Raw genomic sequence first — 19677 nt, 5'->3', positions numbered from 1 at the left:
GCTCTGTTTTTTCATGCCTCCTGCAGCAGTCATGTAGAAAAAAAAAAAAGGCAAAACAACTCTTTGAAACACTAAGCAAGTGCATTGCAAATAAGTTTTTCTTTGCTTACCAGGGAACCCCCAAGTCAGATAATTGACTTGAGAGACAACCGACTTTTGAAAAGTACTGGTCAAACATCTTTTATCTTTACAGTTGACAGTGTAACGATTTTAAGTGTTTGAACTTAAGCCTGCTTAGCATGACTATACAACTGTATTGGCTTTAGACATCTGAAATGAATACTTCAAGAAATCATGTCCAAATGTTCATACGAATCCGCTCTCACTATATCCTGATATTTGATGTGCTTATATTTCTGTCTGGTTTATTTCAGGAATTTGCAGCGCTTACAAAAGAGCTAAATGTATGCAGGGAGCAGCTGCTTGAAAGGGAAGAAGAAATTGCTGAACTGAAAGCAGAAAGAAATAATACGAGGGTTAGTTCCTTGTCTTCTCCAAGATCACCATTGTTAAAACATCCAACTACATGGAGAAAAACATTGAATGTTGAATTTGAAAAGCTAAAAGTATTTTTTTTCCTGATATTTGCACATGAGTCCCCATGGAATTGCATACGTGTGTTGATTAAGAAAGTTCTGAAGCTTATGCACAGCTCCATATACTGCTGTGCAGAATCAGGAAAAGCTTGTATCTGTCTGTCATTCAGCTTTCTTGTTGAAGTTTTGTAATTGTACAACACCCGAGATCAGAGGACTAGAGTGGGCAAGCTCTGGTGATGTTTCAGCAGCTTACCCTGCTGCCAGCAGAACAGTTGCTCTCTGATTTAGAGCACTTTGTGTATTTTTCTGACAAGCAGGCAGTTCCTCAGGCTGGTGGCGGAGCTGAAAAGGCCTGGTTAAGTAGAAACCTCATTTAAAAACTAGACCAAAAGAGAGAGGTAGGAGGTGCGTTAGCTCTGATATAACTTCTACCATGGGTGAAATGTTAAAAACATGTCCTTATGCTTGATGCAATACTCTTTATCTCTCAGATTTGAAATCTAAAACTCAAAACTTGATGTTCTAGGAGGCAAAGTCTTCTGCAGTTATGCAGAACAGGAATAAACATTGTTCCTCTTTTTGTTTTAGCTATTGCTGGAACATTTGGAGTGTCTTGTCTCCAGGCATGAGCGATCTCTCAGAATGACTGTTGTAAAGAGACAAGCTCAGTCTCCAGCAGGAGTTTCTAGTGAAGTAGAAGTTCTCAAAGCACTAAAATCTCTATTTGAGCACCATAAAGCTCTTGATGAAAAGGTAATGAAATATGGTAGCTAACATCTTCTCGTCCTATCCCCTCTTTTGTGTGAACTATGCAGTTGTTTGTACTGGAGTTGTTGAAGTCTCTGAACTTTCTCTGTATTAAGGTAGTGGCTTTGCTGTAACTGCATCAGTAACTGCTCCCCTAAATTAATATGTTGCACTAAAGCAAGGTGCTGTAGTTTATCTAGTACTTCATTAACTGTGCTGATGTAAATTAAACATGGTTCAGGGGCAATACATTTGTTGTAGGAATGCATACATTTGCTTACCTGTATAGTAGCAGGGTTTAGCCTTTTGATTAGGTAATACAAGAAATGGACTAGCGAGAACAGGAGGAGAGGAATCTGCTTACACTGTGATATAAAATAAAGCTGAATTAAAGGAATTCCACCCTTTAGTTGCGCCTGATATTGGCAGCAGGATATGCAAGTGGTAAAGTTTACTGTGAATTTTGCTGCCAACTCATAGTTTACTTAACTTTTGTGACCCTTGTATATAAAGTCCGGCAAATTAGTTTAAGTGAAATTCTATCTCTTCTTCCATGTTGTAAATAAGCAAAAGCGTACACACTCTGTGCCTTACCAAAGGATAAGCAAATTCTGGATATGTTTAATTCTTGCCTAAATGTACAGGTCATGTTGAGATTTGATTTGCTTATGACAAAAGGAAAAGCTAGAGTTTAAGATATGCATTGTTTCTCTAGAAGGTTTTTGGTAGCATATGTTGTAATTAGTACTGACTCAAGATTAAGCAGGTCTCTAAGTGTAATGGAAGTAGTGTCATTTATTACCTGAACGGGATGGCAGCATAGCAGTAAGTGAAATTTCTTTTTAATTTCAATGATTTCAAATTATTTGAAATTACTCTTTCAGGTAAGGGAGAGGTTACGAGTAGCACTTGAAAGATGTAGCTTATTGGAAGAAGAACTAGGTACTACACATAAAGAGGTAGGTTTCTTTTTTTTAAAAGAAGTCTTCATGTGTACATTGTGGGTGTTTTAGTCAGTATTTGTACACAGTAGTTTACTCAGTTATTAAGGTTCACTTTCACTTCTTGTTTTTGATCTTTTGCCAAATGGAATAACTATAATTTTTAACTTAGTTGCTTTGAAAGAGCAGGAAAGGGAGAAAAAAAAACCCAAACACCAACCCCCCCGCCCCGTCCATCCCCCTACCTCCTCTTCCCAACAAAAAAAACCCACCAAAAAAAACCCAAAAAAACCCCAAAACCCCAAAAAAACCCCACAACAAAAAGAGTTCCTGTGGCTTTAAAGTAAGAATTTTTGGATTGCAGTGGCATAAGATTTTGAGTGCCTGTGCCATATTTTATTAATACATACCTTGCAGTAGAATCAGTAATTGTTGTTTTGCTCCTTTGCTTTTGCAGCTGTTCCTTATGTTATTAGTGAGAAAGGAATTGACTTGAAACATATGTCTGTAAACTTCTCTTTTCTTTTAGTTAATGATTCTGAAAGAGCAAAATAATCAGAAGAAAACACTTCCAGATGGGATGCTGGATATAAATCATGAACAAGAAAATACACCAACTACAAATGGGAAGGTACAGGTATTTACTTTTTTAGCTGTCTGATTTTTAATCATTAACTATAATATTTTAATTTTAAACTATGATAAAAGATTTTTGAGTGATGATTTAATTAAAAAAGTATCAGTTACCGCAATTTTAATTTTTGAAGTCCAATAATAAAATTATTTTGGGGAAGGGGTGTTTACAGATAAGTAACAGTTTGTTTTTCAAATTTCTGTGTAACATACAAATACTTCCCCCCCCTGTTTAATAGCGATCCTCTGATGGTTCTTTATGCCATGATGAAAACCTTGCTAAAGTGATTGAACTCCAAGACATCATAGATAAGCAAAACAAAGAGCAGACACAAATGAAAGAACGCCTTACTGCTTTGTCTAGCAGAGTAACGGAGCTGGAAGAAGATCTTGACACAGCTAGAAAAGACTTAATAAAATCTGAAGAAATGAATACAAAGTTACAGAGAGATGTACGAGAGGTGAGGAATAAACTGTCAACATTTGGGTAGTCAAATGCAACTGCTTTACAAAATTTCAGTGTCGTTGGTGCTCAGTTACACCTTTGTGCTTTTTATTGTCTTTGGTTTGATGGGCAAGAAGAAAATTGTTTAGGGCATGATGGTGCTATTTTTTGTTTAAAAGACGAGTCACTTAGGAAAATCTGTCTTCAGAATAAGTCTGTGACTAACTAGATACTTCACAAATATGTTAAATTAGAGATTTGCATTGTGAACTCTAACATGTTCTTGAAAAGGTGCTTGATCTTGTCATAAATGCTAAGCTTATTCATGAAGTTTAAATTTTTTATTTTTGAAGATGTACATAGTTGAGAAATCACTTCAATTTCAGTGCTGTGATTGACAGTTCCTGTTACTGATCAGTCACTAATCTCCAAGGTCCTATATATTGCAGTGTACTATGTCCTTATTAAATAGAAAGGGAGCTTAGTTAAATCCAAGAACAGTCTCTGACCGTCCCCAAGAAGTAAAGATTTGCTGTGTCAGTGCCGTTGAGAAGGTGAGTAGCAGATCTGTGGTGTAATATAAAGACCAGACTTTTGAAGCATTCACCGTTTTAAAAAACAAAACAAAACAAAAAACGCTAAAAAACCCCAAACCAACAACAAAAAAAAAAACTAAAAAAACCCCAAAAAGTGCACACAAAACCCAAAAAAAACTGAACAAAAACCAAAACTCATTGAACTTGTTAAGCCTAAGTGAGACTATTCTTTCTATTTCATTTTCTACTGAGAAAAGTAACAGACTATATCTGATTTTTATTTTTTTTATTATTATTATTTTTTTTCCCCCTCCAGTTTGATCACTAAATAACTATCTGTTATATTCTAAATTCTGTCTTGTGTCTTGCTTAGACTATGGCCCAAAAGGAAGACATGGAAGAGAGAATTACAACTCTTGAGAAACGCTACCTCGCTGCACAACGTGAAGCTACATCTGTGCATGACCTCAATGATAAACTTGAAAATGAAATTGCCACTAAAGACTCCATGCATCGACAGGTTGTAGTTTGAAATAAGATAAAGTACATTTTGCTTAGCATAAAACTAATGGAAATAATTAATGTTCATATTGTATTAAAGCAGTTTGCTTTTAAGAAGATAAGTATCTTCTGTAATATGCTATTGTTAGCAATTGTTTTTCAGTAACTGGAGGAGTGCATTGTACAGAGTTATACCCTGGAAATGAAGATGAGACAGTTTACTGGGGAGAGGAAGTGGTTTTGAGCATTTTAGTGCTCTTGATCATAGCGCGACAGGGCTGTTGTCCTTACTAATTGTGGATTTTTAAGTTATTATACGTGTATCTAAGCATTTTTAGTTTCATGTGTGAGAGTTACTCATTCTAAGCTAAAACAGTTTTAAAATTTGTGTAGTGATTTTTATAGCCTATAATAGAAGTAAATGTTGCCTTGCTGCAGGAGGAAATCTGCCGTATGCTTGACATGAAGTAGTACAACTTCATAAACCAGAAATGCTTGTTTAACCAATCAGTTTCTAACTAGAGGCAGGCAACTCTTAGTCAATAGAAGTCCCTTTTAGTGTAATTCTTTGTTGTACACACTTTAAAAAAAAATAAATTTTGCAATAATATGCATAGTGTTATTTAAAATATGAAGGAATTTTTTCCTTGATGCAACTCAAAGTCTTAGCACAGCTTTGACACAGAAAATGCACAACTTGTTCTATGCTCCTGCCCATGCTGTAACTATGTTTATTTGGTGATACAATTGCTTTCAGAATACACAAAATTGTCTGCAGAAAAAAAATTGTAGAGAAAAAAATTTTCTCACGTAATGAAGAGGGGGATGCCACATCTTTGGTTATGAAACCAGTTTTGGACAGTTATTTCTCCACAGGTCTAGTAAGGGCGATAATCTGTATCCTTACCTTCCTCTTTGATGAAAATTAATTACCATTTTAACACTAGACATTTGCTGATCATAATCCTGTGCAGAGTGAAGATAAGAATAGGCAATTGCAAGAACGACTGGAACTAGCTGAGCAAAAGCTGCAGCAGACTTTGAGAAAAGCTGAAACTTTGCCAGAGGTGGAAGCTGAGCTGGCACAGAGAGTTGCAGCACTTTCAAAGGTGAGTTAGTTGGACAGTGTCCTCAAGACTCTCTTCTCCGTTGGTGTCCTGCTACATGAAATGTTCGTAGTGTTGGTTTTGTGACATTGTGTTTCTGTTTTTCCCCCAGCTAGCTCAGAAAATGTTTCTCCTTTTCTGCATTTTCCGTTCATGTCTCTGAACACACTCTGATGTACTCTCCTTTTTGTAATTTTTAATTTCTCCTCTTTGGAACTTGAGCAGATTTTCTATTAACTCTCTTACATTATGAAAATATCTCTTTGAATTATTATTTTGTTGCTTTTTATTAAAAATAATTCAGTAATAGGCATAAAGTCTTCTAAAACAAGAACTATTTCTGAAAGGGAAGCCCAAATTTCTTCCACTGTTAACCAAGTGAGGAATGTGGGGAGAGAGAGAAGTAATGGTACTCATTAAGATTTTTAGAAGGCTGCAAATGGAATAATGAAGTCTGAAGAATTATGTGTAGTAACTACAAATGAGCCTTTTCAAGTGTTTGTATTTTCTTTTAAAGTCTTAGTTTCATTTCTTTCCCTGTTATCTTTCCTGTCCCTAACTGGCTCTGTAGTCTGACCTTTTGTCTCCTGGGAACTCTGCTGCTAAAGATGCTAAAGTATTGGAACTTACCACCAAGCTTAGGAAGGTAGAATTTGTATATATTAGTCCATGTTTCTTGTTTCTGCTTGCTGCTTTCTGCATTGTCATGATTACTAACAAAGCGTCATATTGGCTAGGCTAGTTGAGGAAAAGATGAAAATGCATTTAGTGGTTCTTTTTGGGGGGGTTGTTTTATGTTTTTTGTTTAAATTCTTGGAGATAGGAGTGAGCTTCTGCTGTTGCAAGCTGATTTGCAAATAGTAGCTGATTTCATGGTACTTAGGGGTGAGAGGCTTCATCATTTTGTTACTTAATGTATGAACTCTTACTAGGTTCTTTTAAGTGACAGAAAGGCATCTGTTCTGCATTGTGTATTACCATAAATGGCAGCTGCACCAAGCATGTTAGATATATTATTGTGCTTCCATGTTTCTATGCTTTTGAAACCTTTTGTAAAAAAAAAAATAATAAAAAATTCTAATTTTGTTTTCAAATTGACAGGCTGAGGAGAGACATGGCAATATAGAGGAACGACTGAGACAGATGGAAGCACAGCTAGAAGAAAAGAATCAAGAACTACAAAGGGTACTGTACATATTTTTGACAAAGATACAAAGGTGAAAGAATCTAATCCCCTTCATGGTTGTCTACCATTCAACAAAGCTGTTTTTATTTCTCATCTCTAAAATAAAGCCAGAGTTTAGGCTGGCTGATAGTTGGGAGATTTGAGCCACTGTACTATGGCTGACATTAAGTCTCAAGAAAAAGCTCAAAGACTTCAATGAAAGTTTGAAAATATGTTTGTAAATACCTAATTGCTAGTCATACTTTCCGATGAGGAGACAGATCAAAAACTTGCTGAATTAAATGACTATGGAAAAATTAGTTCCTAGGTTATGAATAACGGAATTTGTTCTGAAATCTGCTTTTTCTTGAAGTGTAAGCTCAGATTTTAAAGCTTCTGATCTTGGAACAGTTATTAAAGTCTCAAGTGTCCCTTACACAGTTGTGGAGGTACATGCAGTATTCCTTATTCCTTTGGAAAAATATTTCTATTGAAGAAAAGGCATTTGGATTAAAGAAAGCTTACTGTTTTTACAACCTGGAAATTGTTATAGATGTAAATTTTAAGTTATTTCAGTAGCTTTTATGTATCTTAGGCTAGACAGAGAGAGAAGATGAATGAGGAGCATAATAAACGTTTGTCAGAAACTGTTGATAAGCTTCTGTCTGAATCTAATGAACGGCTCCAGCTTCATCTCAAGGAAAGGATGGCTGCCTTGGAAGATAAGGTAACAAGTCATATTCCAGCATGTCCATTAATTAGATGTTCAACATTCTGTAGCAATTTCTGTACTTTGCAATGTGTCAGTAACTTCAATAAATAAATACTAAATCCTTATTAATATGTTGTTTCTGTTAAGGCTGCTTTCTAGTGTGGATTTTGAAAATATGTTCTTAAAATTCATGTTTTTTGAGGTTGTCCCTGGATATTGTACTACAGTGTTGAGAAGGCATCTTTTAAAAAGCTTGTTCCTTTCCTAGTTGACTGGTGTGGACTGCATAAATAGGCTCATCCAGTTAATAGAGGAAGTCTAAAGAATTAGGGCTAGAACTTTGACTTTTAGGTTCAGTTTCTTTTATTTCCCCCTGCTTTTGTCTGTACCAGTTACCCTGAGTCACTGTGGGATTCTTGCAAGTTGAAACAATCTTGCATTTCCTTTGCTGATAGATCATTTTGAGACAGGTTATATGAATGTAAATGGGTGGTTCCCTGTGTTGTCAATGCACACCTTGGAGCTTTCCCCTGTATTCAATTCATCTTCTACCTTGTGGTATTCCTTATTTTGTTTCTTTCCCTTCTGCTTTTGGATCTAGGTCCTCATGGATTTTTCTTCCATGCATGCCTTTTAAGTTAGATTCCCTTACTCCGCATTGAACGAAGCAGTGTCTTCTAAAGTAGCGCTTTGCTTGATGCTGACTTTGAATTGCTTTATCTTGGAATAGAAAAATACTTTCTGGCTTTTACTGGAGGGTGAAATGACCACCTGGGGAAATGTTTCAATAAAAGCTGAGTGGCTTTTGGTTTAAAGTCATGGCAATAGAATGCCTCAGTTGCAATATATACAGATGTATTCAGACTTTTAATAAATGTTTGCTTTCTCTTGCATTCATGTCAACTCAGTTCTCATCCCTAAACCATCAGTCAGGTATCTGACATGTTTTTTCCAGAATTCCAGGACTCTGCTCCCCTCAGATCATTACAAAGATTTAGTTGGTTCTTTTCCCTGCTTTGGCACTCTTGGAGCTGGGAGGAATTGAGTAGTGCAGAGCAAATGTAGGTCCTACTGATTCTTGTCCTTGGAGTTGGTGGTAAAGGTGCTTATCATCAGGCATCTGAGGCTGCAAACTTTGTCTTGTCTTTTTTAGTTAACATCACTACTTTCAAGATCACCAACTGCTCCTAATAAATTCTTATTATGGGCCTTGTTATGACATCAACAAGAATGCTCTAACAATCTTTATAAATCCAATTTCTAAGAAACAGCTGACTACTTTTTTTTTTTAAAAATGCTTTAATATTGGGGGGTGTCTTAGGGTTGACTCTAACTCCCCTTTTCCTTCCAAACACAAACTCCATTCATGAATAATGAGGAAAATCTAGTTGTCCTTCACTGTGAGTAACAGCTTCTAGAAAAGTATTCTTTCTGTGGCTTCCAGGTCATTCTTTTTTGATACGTTGGGAAGAAACATGCAAGTAACATTTTAAGACTTTCTTCTGATCCCTTGGGCTTTTTTCCTGGAACGATTTGTTTGTTCATATATGAAACATTACTTGCATCTTAAACGAGTAATAATGGTGTTATTTACTGGAAGGAAATGTGTTTAGCAGAACTTCTTGGCAATGGTGGAAAAGGAAAAGGAAGTGACCCAGTTACAAGTTTGCTATTAGGAGGGTGAATCTCTATTTTTTTTTTTTTTTTCCCCTTGGATTCACATACGACAGTCAAATATCATACTTGAAAATAGTTTTGATTGTTGTAGCTCTCAAATGTTTCTTAATTCTCAAATGATTCTTAGTCTGAATTTGGAAACTGCTTTGAGCAGAGATTGTAGTAGTCATAAGTATTTATATTTACCAGAGTTGTTTAAAAGTCATGGTATAACTGTAAAGACAACAACTCTAATGTTAATGAAGGCTGTTAAGTCAGTGAGTATTGCAGTTCTGGAGGTACAGTACATCCAAGAGGTTACTGTGTAGTCATTTTGTAGGTCAGGCAAGTGAAAATAAAATGAATACCTAATGATAACAGCCAGTAATGCCTTAGTAACTACTCAGTGGATTGCTTTGAGTTATTTTAGCTGCCTAATTATTACTTTTTTTTATTACTAATTTTGTCAAATGAAGCTTTAAAAGGCTGGTATTGGTAGTAAATTTTTATGTAACTATACTATTACTAAACCTGTTATTTAGAGGGCTGTACACCTGAAAGGATAAGCCTTCAACTATAATCAAAGTGAAATGATGTAAGTAATTAAGTATCTGTAATTTAAGATTAGTGTTGACTGAATTTGTTTGATACTGCTCTTGGTTATGGGTTAAGAGTTGAAAGCTTTTATAACTAACATAATTTTGTGATACATTTTATTTTAGAATTCACTTCTTCGAGAAATTGAAAATGCAAAAAAACAAGTAGAGGAACTTCAGCATGAAAAGGTATAATACACATTTCTGAAATACTATATTGGAAAATAATTGCTACATTGCTACATAGCAGGACCTGATTTGAATACCCCTGTAAAACTTAACATTACCTGATCTGTTTAAAAGTAGGGAGCTGTTATTGCTCATTTTATGGTATTGTGTGCCTCAGTTTTATGATGATTTTAAATGTAATACATAGCTTTTTACTTAAGGACTTAAGACACTTCTGAATATGTAAAGTGGCTGGGATATATTGGCAATTTGCCAAAGTTTGAAGATTGAATAGAATTTTTATACAGTTGTATGAGCTTGAACAGTAAAAAAAGAAGAGAAATACTTTAATGTTGGGTATTTTACCGTAAGTGTTTTCTTAAAGCATTGGGCATCATGAAATGCTTGTTTGACTGATAAAAAAATTTTTAGTTTTAAGAATTGGGGGGCAGGGAGAGAAATATTTATTAGACTTGGCTGCTCCTTTGCCATAGCAGCTGTGTGATGTTTTGCTTGTCCTGGAACTGACAAGTTCACTTCTTGAATAATGGTGGTGAGGCCTTACATTTCTTTGCATCCTTTGCAGTGGCAAATGATTTTGTGGTCATGCTATCTGTTCTGAAATAATACTTGTTATTGCTAATTAAATCACAGGTGTACTGCATCTCCCCAAATCATTCTAGTAAGTAGCTAGGCCAAACTATAAGGGCTGTGCTTCTGTAATAAAATGAAGAATGCATTCATAGTACTTTGCAGAATATGCTTTGAATTTTGGTATGTGTAGGCCAGCAGTTTTCACACAAGGCACAGATGTTCATCATCAGCCACTTTTTATTAGTCTTTCATTGTTTTCTCATTCATTGGATTTCTCTGTTGTTAAATTCTGAGTTTCTAGAGCATGTAAAAATGTCCAAGTTAAAAGTGAATGCATTTAGAACCTTTTGTGCACAGAGCTTGAAAAATCTTCTTGTTTCTTATCAAATATTACGGTTTAATTATAGTAAATTTAGTAATATGTGGATTTTATTTAGTAGTTGTTTTTAAAATACATATTGTCGATACATAGTCACAGTCTAGAGAGGAAACAGAATTATTCTTGGATGCCCTTTTGTGTGTGCTGTATTGTGTGTAACAAATCATTTTTATGTTTTACATCATTGAAGGGTGTGTTTTAAAATCTGTTATTTCTGAGTTTCATAAAAATTGAAAAACTAAATGTTAATTTATAAATCAGTATTTGACACGTGGTTTTTTAGCATATTTTTATGTATTTTATCTCTTTTTACAGGATCAACTTGTATTAAATGTTGAAGCATTAAGGGCTGAAAATGACCAAGTGAGACTCAGAGCCACATCCCTTCATCATAGGTACCAGCACTTAATTGTAGTTCAGTTTTTTTGTAATTTCTTTAAATCACTTTGAATGTAATTTTTTCTATTATAACTGAAAATATTTTAGTCATAGCTGTAAAACATATTCTTTATAGAGCATATAAAGCATTTTTTGTACTGCTTAAAAAAATTGCCACTGGTGGGACAAGAGGAATCATTTGGGTGGGTTTTTTGGTTTGTTTTGCCCTTCCCACTTCCTTTGTCAGGATAAAATGTTTCTTTGTGCTCTAGCCGACCAGATTTCAGATACCCTATAACATCTTCATCTGACGGTCATGCAGACTCCTATGGCACCTCAGCAGTGTTAAGGCGTCCCCAGAAAGGACGTTTGGCAGCTCTCAGAGATGAACCTTCAAAGGTAATACAACTCTGAAATTAAAATGAAAATAAAACTTTGGCAACAAAAGAGATTAGATGAGGCAAATCTATTGCAAGGAGTTTTTAGAATAGGAGTACATAGCATTAAACTGCTAGATTTTATAGATCCTGTTTTACTGACTAATACACAGCTACTAGTCTTTTTAATTGTTAACAAATAATTGCAGAATCGTTATTTAGAACTCCAATTTGTTTTATGTATGATAAGCCTGTAAAATATAATTTGAAACAGTCCTACTTTTGTGTCTATATGCTAATCTAACGTTACTGTTCTGCAAGCAGTTTCAAGTCCCTTTCAGGACACATAAGTTCCCATTATATAAAGCTGATTCCAAAATTCTCATTGGATTCGATAGCAAAATCTACTGTAATTTATAGTGTATATAGCCAAGATATGTGACGTTTTAATTTATTCATTGAGGCTGTCCATTTTTAAATTTCACTTAACTGTAAGATGCAACGTTTTCTACATGATAGCTTTTTTTTACATTTCTCTAAACATTGCTGTCTTGATGGATGCATTCAGCATGTAAGTGGGCTTTTTAAAAATTATTTTAAACCTCTTGAAAAACAGTAGAAAACTCCATGTTTTTCCCATTTGAGTTTGGATTTTTTTTTTATTTATTAATAGGTTCAAACTCTGAATGAGCAGGACTGGGAGCGAGCCCAGCAAGCAAGTGTGTTGGCAAATGTGGCACAAGCATTTGAAAGTGATGTTGATGTGTCTGATGTTGAGGATGATAGGGAGACTATATTCAGTTCAGTTGATCTGCTGTCACCAAGCGGTCAGGCTGATGCTCAGACTTTGGCCATGATGCTTCAAGAACAGTTGGATGCAATCAACAAAGAGATTAGGTATGATCTATCTGCTGTTAAGGTTTTGATAAAATGAGTTTCTGTGATTCTGGGAATCATTTTTGTGTGGTTACTTGGAAAATGGTGGTCGCCTGTTCGGTTTCCTGGCAGGGCGGTTGACAGAACTAACTAGTTTGCTTATGCTTAAGTACTTCTTTGTCTTTAATCTCATTTATGGAAGGGTTTGTGTATTAGTAGTTTGACAGAAATCCCTGCATGGTGGTAATAGCAGTAGTGTTTGCCACTTCTTTCACATTGGATTAGAAGATTTTTCAGTGTGTTTTGTCTGATAAGTACTGCTTCTTCCTAATGCCTGAGTCAGCTGTTCTGTTTATATGGTACTTCTTGGAATGTCATGTTCCTTTCAAACTTTTTTTTCTTTTAGACTTATACAAGAAGAAAAGGAAAACACAGAGCAGCGTGCAGAGGAGATTGAAAGCAGAGTAGGTAGTGGAAGTTTGGATGCCCACGGCCGATTCCGGTCCATGAGCTCCATTCCTCCTCCCTATGCAAGTGGTTCACTTGCTGGTTCTTCCCCGCCTGGCAGTGGCCGCTCCACCCCAAGGCGGATTCCGCATAGTCCAGCTCGGGAAGTGGACAGACTAGGTATCATGACACTGGTAAGTATCCATTAACTTCAGTTTTTTTGGAAGCGTGTTCCTTTTCTCTAGGAAATGGGTTGTTTGATTTCCCCTTCCTCTCCTTCTTACTCAGCTGTATTTTTCCTTTCTCTAGGTTTTTCTACTGCTTCCTTACAACTTCTATAAAAAGTGTAAGATACAGTCATAATGCTTAGGAAAAATGTTCAGAACTCAAGTTTATTATTTGGTCAACATCTCATGCCTAAGTATTCCTTCTGTTGTTACGGTCTTTCTTCTGACTCCTTTTCCTAGAAGAAATAATTTTTTCTTTTCAACCCCTGGTACAGCAACCACTTTCTCCCTCTGCTTTAAACTTTATTTTAATCAGTCCACTATTCCACTAAATACTCAGCTAAAAAGTGATTTGCATACATTGCATTAATCTTGAAGATTGTGAAGGTATCACAGCTCTTTTAATGAGTGCTAGTGTCTTGTTTTAACCTATTAAGGCTGGTAGGTAAAGGAAGTATGTGTTAGACGTAGTAGCTTGGGCTTATCAGTTCAGCAAGTAAAGATGGATCCATTCTTTTGACATTCATATGACTGCTTAGAAAAATTAATCCTTCTAGGACCTGCTTTATGCACATAAACCTACCTGTAAAAGCAAGATACAAGTTTTCCACTTTCTTGTTTTTACATAAATGTTAAGCAAACCTAACAGCTCCTTGTATTTGGGATACCTTTCACTAAGGAGCTTCTTGGATACAGGTATTTATTTGCAAGAACTCTTGAGGAAAAGCTCCTTCTCTAATTTAGTTCTATATACATTTCCTTGTCTCCAGATTTGCATGTGCAATTGGAAACTGTACTTGCTAGTTGTATGTGCGATGTCATACTTACTATACCTTACTGTCTTGGATTACTGTACTTGTATCATGCCTATACCATACCAACCAGTGGACAAGGAATGCTATCCATCACTGTAAGAGCAGGTGGACTGTAAATGACTGACTTGGCTCATGTAGGTCTCTTATAGGAGTGTTTAAAAACAAGTATTTTGGCTAACTACTTTTGCTGGCTTTTTAAAATGAGTGTGTACGTATACCAAGAAGACTTTTATTTTTTTAACAACAACAACAGAAAAGTCATACTAGCTCTAGGTGTATAGCCAGGGTCAAGCATACTTCCTTTACAGAAAGGAACAAATTTCAAAATGTGGAGTGCTTTATGTTCCAACATTTCACAGAAGTAAGTAGTTAAGCCTAAGTACTTCTCCTACAGAAAACCATATACAATTTCAAGTAGCTATTTTCATGAAAACTAGATCAGAAGAACATGTCTTGTGTTAAAATCTAGTGTATTTGAGCAAAAGTAAACCGTAATTAAATTCACTTTACATTGTAAGAATTGAGTCAGACACTTGATCCATTGTTTGCAGTTGCATTTGTCTTGACGTTTTTGTACCTGGCAACTGATTTGTGAAAGCTTGAAAACAGGAAGCTATGCTTCTAGAATTACAGAACAAGAGCTTTCTAGAAACTTTTGGAATGGCTATTATGGTTTATCAGACTCATTCTTGGGGGAGGGTGTTTCAGTGTTTTAATAGAAAGTGGCATTAGTTTATGATCATGTAGGCAAATCAGCTTAATGCTAACTGCAGTAGTGGTGTTAGGCAGTTCAGTTAGCTGAAAATCCCTCATAATTAAAATGAATTAAAAAGCATCAACATGATAAATTGGGAAACCTGCAGCTCTCTGGAAGAGTTCTTGTGGACAGTTTTCATTCCATGTGGTAAACATTTTCATTTTTATGGGTTATAAGATTTAACAGATGAAAGATCCAGCAAGGCTAAAGTGAGTGTGCTGTGCTTTGTCCTCCTTCCTTGAGGAGGAACTAGATGATCTTTAAAGGTCCTTTCCAACCCAAGTGCTTCTATGATTCTATGAACTTGTGATTTATTAACACAGTACTCTATGGTCAGATTGAACAAAACGTTACATATTAATGCTGCATAGTTTGCATGTAGTCTAAATAAAAAATGATCAAAAGTTGTCATTTGTGGGAGGGAAACAACATGCAATTCCCCTTCAGCTTCAGAGGGGACTGACGTTATTTTTGGTTACAGCCTTTTGAAATAATTTGTTACCAAATGCCATGATAACTATTAAATGAATTATCTAAATGAAACTTTTGTCAGCATCTGTCTGAATAACTTGGTAACATGTTTGTGTAGCTGAGGGTTGCTGCCTTGCTCTGTGCACTGGCAGAGGTGACGAGTACCTAGGAAGCAGAGATGCAGTGGCGTCTGGAGTGAATGGAGGATAAAATAAAACTGGTGGTAGACTCTTGCTTGAACATTCCAGCACTTTAAACTTAGTAAAAAGAATGGAATACCGTTATTGTATAGAAATCAGCTGTGGTTGGCACTGTCTTTCAATTATTAAAGTATGACTGGTCTTTATGCTAAGTAGGAAACAACTGCAGAAGTTGCTAAGGTGTAGGAAGGGACTAGTGCAGACAATGTGTTAAGCCTGCTGTGGCTACCATGTAGGTTTTATAGTTCAAGGCAAATCCTTGACATATGACAGGAAATCCTCTCACCTTTTAAAAGCAACAGCTTATGCCCCTGTGTACTTTACTGTTCTGTGTGGTGGTTTTTTTTTGTTTTTGGTTTTTTTTTTTGTTTGTTTGTTTTGTTTTTTTTCTGAAGAGAATGCACATTTAGTGTGCTGATTTGCCAGTGGTACCAATACATTCAAATATCTAGGGTACATTTGTAGATAACCAACTATAAGTCTTGATTACTTTCTTTTTCTTCCTTTTTCCCTCTTCAGGGATACATTTAAGTAATCTGTGATTTGAAGACTACTTCATACTCTGTATCTTTCTCTAATTGTTATTTATATTCTCCCTAATACATTTTGTCTGTACTAGTTATGTCCGTCTGTGCTACAGTTTACAATAAATACAGCTTTTCCAAATTTCTTTTCTTTGCATGCATCTATCAGCCTAGTGATTTAAGGAAACACCGTAGAAAGGTAAAATCTTTAGTTTATTTATTGGTGTGCCCTTTTATCTCCTTCCCTGTCCCCAAGCTCATTAATCGATAACAGGAACATAAAAAAAGGCATTTGCAGGGTAACTGTATAAAAAAGCAAGATTGTATGTTCTTTGATATTAAACGTAAAGTGGTTTATCATCTTCGTGTGGGTTTGTTTTGCTTTGTGTATTTTTTTTTTGTTTGGCTTTTTTGCTGGTGTGGGAGACTGTTGCTTTCTGTTTGTAACCACTAGTTTGCAATCGTCATGAAACAGTATTTAATTTTAAAGATCTGTTAGTACACACACAAGTAAGTCCTAATTTCTGTTACTCAAACTGAGATAAGCCACAGCCACAGGTATGTAGAAACTGACTTCATAGAATTGGTACTCTTGCTCTAATGATTGTCTAAACATGTAACAGTGAGAACTGAAGTGCCTTCTTTTCACAGGACTCTGGTTTTCTGTCTTTGCACTTGCTTAAACTGAAGTCACGTATATTAGTTTTATGGTGCTGAAGACATTGCTTGAGTTCTTAGCTCTATGAATGAATACAAGATGAGTGCTACTTGCTCATTTCACTAGCTAAGACTGAAATTTAGTAGTTTGTCACTGAAGGTAACAGAAAATTCAGAAAGAAGTCAAACAAAAAATAGGCAACTGCAGAACAGTAAGGGCAAGAGTAATCCTTTAACACTGAAATAATTGATTTTTCCTTTCAATATTTTGTGTAGTGTTGATATTACATTTATGTTTTGGCATTTGCAACTAACCCCTCCAGTTTTCATTCATTTTCCGTTAGTCTCCAGCTTCTAGAGAAGAGGTACGAGATGATAAAACCACAATAAAATGTGAGACATCACCACCTTCTTCACCTCGTTCTTTGCGTTTGGACAGAGTCCAAAAAGGAGCTTTGCATACAGTGAGCCATGAAGATATCAGGGACATTAGAAAGTAAGTAGCTGTATTTCAGATCATCACAATAAAATTCTAAAACTGCAAAGCTGTTCAGACTGTAGGATTTTAGTCTAGATATTGAAGTGTTTCTCAAAAGTAAAGAGTATGAACACATAAATGGGTGACTTAGGTAAACAATAGGAATACAGATTTTGTTAACGACCAGAAATAGCTTTATGTGAAGAATTCTTCTGGTACGCGGGGTCTGCATTAAGTTTGCTTCATGTTTATGAAACAAAAGATGTACAATTTGAATCTTCTTTCATAGATTGGAATTTAGCTATAAATTTAGAAATAAGTTGCAAAATTACCATCATTTTGATTGACAGATGTTCTTTTCAAAGTGCCTAAGTATGTGGAATGGATTCCACTCAAGTATTTCAAACTTCCATTGTCTGCCTCAATTTGTCAGGAGTTTGTGTTGTTAACTTTGATGTGTCTGAATTGCACTTTAAACACTTAAAGTAAGAATTTACTTGTAATTCCATGCTATAATTTATAAATATTATATCACTTCCTTTCTTGCGTGATTTAGTTGTTCCCACTTTTTTTTCTAATTAATGACATGTATTTAGTAGATACATTTTTTTTCATGACTCATTAAAAGCTGAAATTAGACGTCATTAGTGAGTTACTGAGCTTTTATTAACTTGCACAGAAACCCGAACTTGTGTCTCACTATGTTATGCTAGTGAATTTGTTGTACATGTGCTCCTTTATGACTCCTTTGTTTGTAAAGTTCAACAGGCTCGCAAGATGGGCAAACAAGTAATCCTAGTAGCAGTAATAGTAGCCAAGATTCCCTTCATAAAGCTCCCAAAAAGAAGGGGATCAAATCCTCTATTGGCCGCTTGTTTGGCAAGAAAGAAAAGGGACGACCTGGACAAACAAGCAAGGAAACATTAGGACAAGGTTGGTTTGCCTTTTTTTTGTTGTTTTTTTGTTTTTGCACAGTAAGAGAGAGAGTGAAAGACTGAATTTTATTATGTATGTATCAGTATGTGCATATTTATGACTGATTATTTTGATGCTGATATACAGCATTTTTTGGAACTAGTGACTCTGAATCGTCTGATGGGTCCTTCTATGAGCATAGGATGCAAGTTCAGCTAGTCAGGTATTGCTATCTTTCAGTCTCCCATAGCTAGGTTATCGAACTTTATTGAACTGTTGTGGCTTGTTTTGTGAAGCAAAGATTTCAACTGTATCTGAGAAGCAAAAGAGACTTTTTGTTAGTATTGACACCAACAGGCTTATCTTCACTTTATACCCAAAGGAACTCCCTTGAAATGAACCCAGCTGGCTTAGTAAATGCTACGGTTACCTTTCTGTCTTGTGTAATTCTTTGCATAAAACAGTATTCTTGATGTTGACACCAATCAGAAGTGATACAAGCACACTGAGAATTCATCTTACAGATGGCTGAAACATGAGATTCTCTGTGTGACTCGAGCTGTTTTTAGGCAGCACCTATTTGAGTTCATACCGGTCTGATTTTCCTATTTTTATACACCATTTTGATGGGTATGTATTCAACTAGAAAATGGAATGATAGATGGGCTTGAAGGTTTGGCTTTGTACATTTCTGGTCAGTAATATTACAAAGGATTAAATACTTTTGTTCCGGAAAGCAGCAGTGATTTTTGAGTTACATCTGGCCAAAACTGAGAAGATAACAAGACTGGTTTTTGGTTTGTGTTTTTTTTTTTTTTTTTTGTAGTTGGCATCGCAGAGGCAGATAGTTCCTCTCAGGATGCATTAGGTCTCAGCAAGCTTGGAGGTCAGGCAGAAAAAAACAGGAAAATGCAGAAAAAGTAAGTTACAAAATATTTTTAATCCTCTGTTGTTAAGGTATTGCTTTGTTTAAAAATGTTTTGTTTTCTTTCTTGTTTTGTTTCCAGGTATTTTTGCCTAGTATGGTGCTATGGCTAATAAGCCTCTGTAGAATTTTTTTTAAAAACTATTTTTTCCAGAACATTAGGAGTAGCATAGGTCATGGTAGGTTTGAAATTAATTTCAGTGCTGAAAACTTACTGTTGAAATGTTGTAATAAACAACCTTGGAGATAAAAAATGGACTTTTATCAACACCCCCCCACCCCCACCCCAAATTTGTTATATTTAATACCTGCTTTGGGTTTAATTCATTTGGAAGATTTCCCAAAGTTACCTTTGGCTGTTACTTGCTCCAGAGTGTGAAAGAGTTGACAGAGTGAAAGCGTGAGATGTTCCATGCAGACATCCTCCTGTAAGCATTTGCTGGTTCCTTTCTAGCAGGTGACTCTTTATGTCTTTCCTTTTGTGTTGCAGCTGCTAACTGCTGCTGTATTCACTAATTTTTTCACTTCTGTTTACGGTTATCTCGACATTTTCTCTCATAGATTTTAGCAGCTGAAATATTTTTTTCTTTGTACCATATAACCTTGATTTCCTCTTTTTTTAATAAATTGTGACGATTTCCTTTTTTTATGGCACCTTTTAGATATGCAGTTACCTTTTCCTAGTCATGAGAATTTTTTTCAGTGTATGTCCAAGAAAATCTTTAGTTTACTGTTCAGCTTTTGAGTATCTATTTCGTGCTTTGTGATTCCCAGACTTAAGAGATGAAGCAAAGCCTATAATTGTAGGTGAAAAATAGATATTGCTACTAGTAGAAATTGTGGCTTTGTGCTCTATGTGGTAATACAGGAAACACTCACATTTATGCAAGTAGGATCAGGCATCTTTGCATT

The 19677-nt window shown here is 35.6% G+C and overlaps 1 protein-coding gene across 1 annotated transcript in view; it reads left to right on the top strand.

Moving 5' to 3' along the window:
• The first annotated feature begins 377 nt into the window (after positions 1-377).
• Positions 378-19677, top strand: part of PPFIA1 (protein tyrosine phosphatase, receptor type, f polypeptide (PTPRF), interacting protein (liprin), alpha 1) — a 37997-nt gene continuing 18697 nt past the window's right edge. The window contains exons 1-17 of the mRNA XM_009697040.1: positions 378-476; positions 1128-1292; positions 2171-2245; positions 2757-2858; positions 3100-3321; positions 4215-4361; positions 5317-5451; positions 6550-6633; positions 7209-7340; positions 9704-9766; positions 11034-11113; positions 11369-11495; positions 12147-12370; positions 12756-12990; positions 16792-16943; positions 17686-17858; positions 18667-18760. Of these exons, the coding sequence (XP_009695342.1) occupies positions 1182-1292; positions 2171-2245; positions 2757-2858; positions 3100-3321; positions 4215-4361; positions 5317-5451; positions 6550-6633; positions 7209-7340; positions 9704-9766; positions 11034-11113; positions 11369-11495; positions 12147-12370; positions 12756-12990; positions 16792-16943; positions 17686-17858; positions 18667-18760 (2156 nt within the window). The 5' untranslated portion in view covers positions 378-476; positions 1128-1181. The remainder of the gene's footprint in view (positions 477-1127; positions 1293-2170; positions 2246-2756; positions 2859-3099; positions 3322-4214; positions 4362-5316; positions 5452-6549; positions 6634-7208; positions 7341-9703; positions 9767-11033; positions 11114-11368; positions 11496-12146; positions 12371-12755; positions 12991-16791; positions 16944-17685; positions 17859-18666; positions 18761-19677) is intronic.

This window comes from Cariama cristata, unplaced genomic scaffold (assembly GCF_000690535.1).
Source record: "Cariama cristata isolate BGI_N322 unplaced genomic scaffold, ASM69053v1 scaffold25193, whole genome shotgun sequence".
Classification (NCBI taxonomy): Eukaryota; Metazoa; Chordata; class Aves; order Cariamiformes; family Cariamidae; genus Cariama; species Cariama cristata.
Note: the sequence above shows the minus strand (reverse complement) of the source record. Positions and strands in the feature narration are given on the sequence as shown.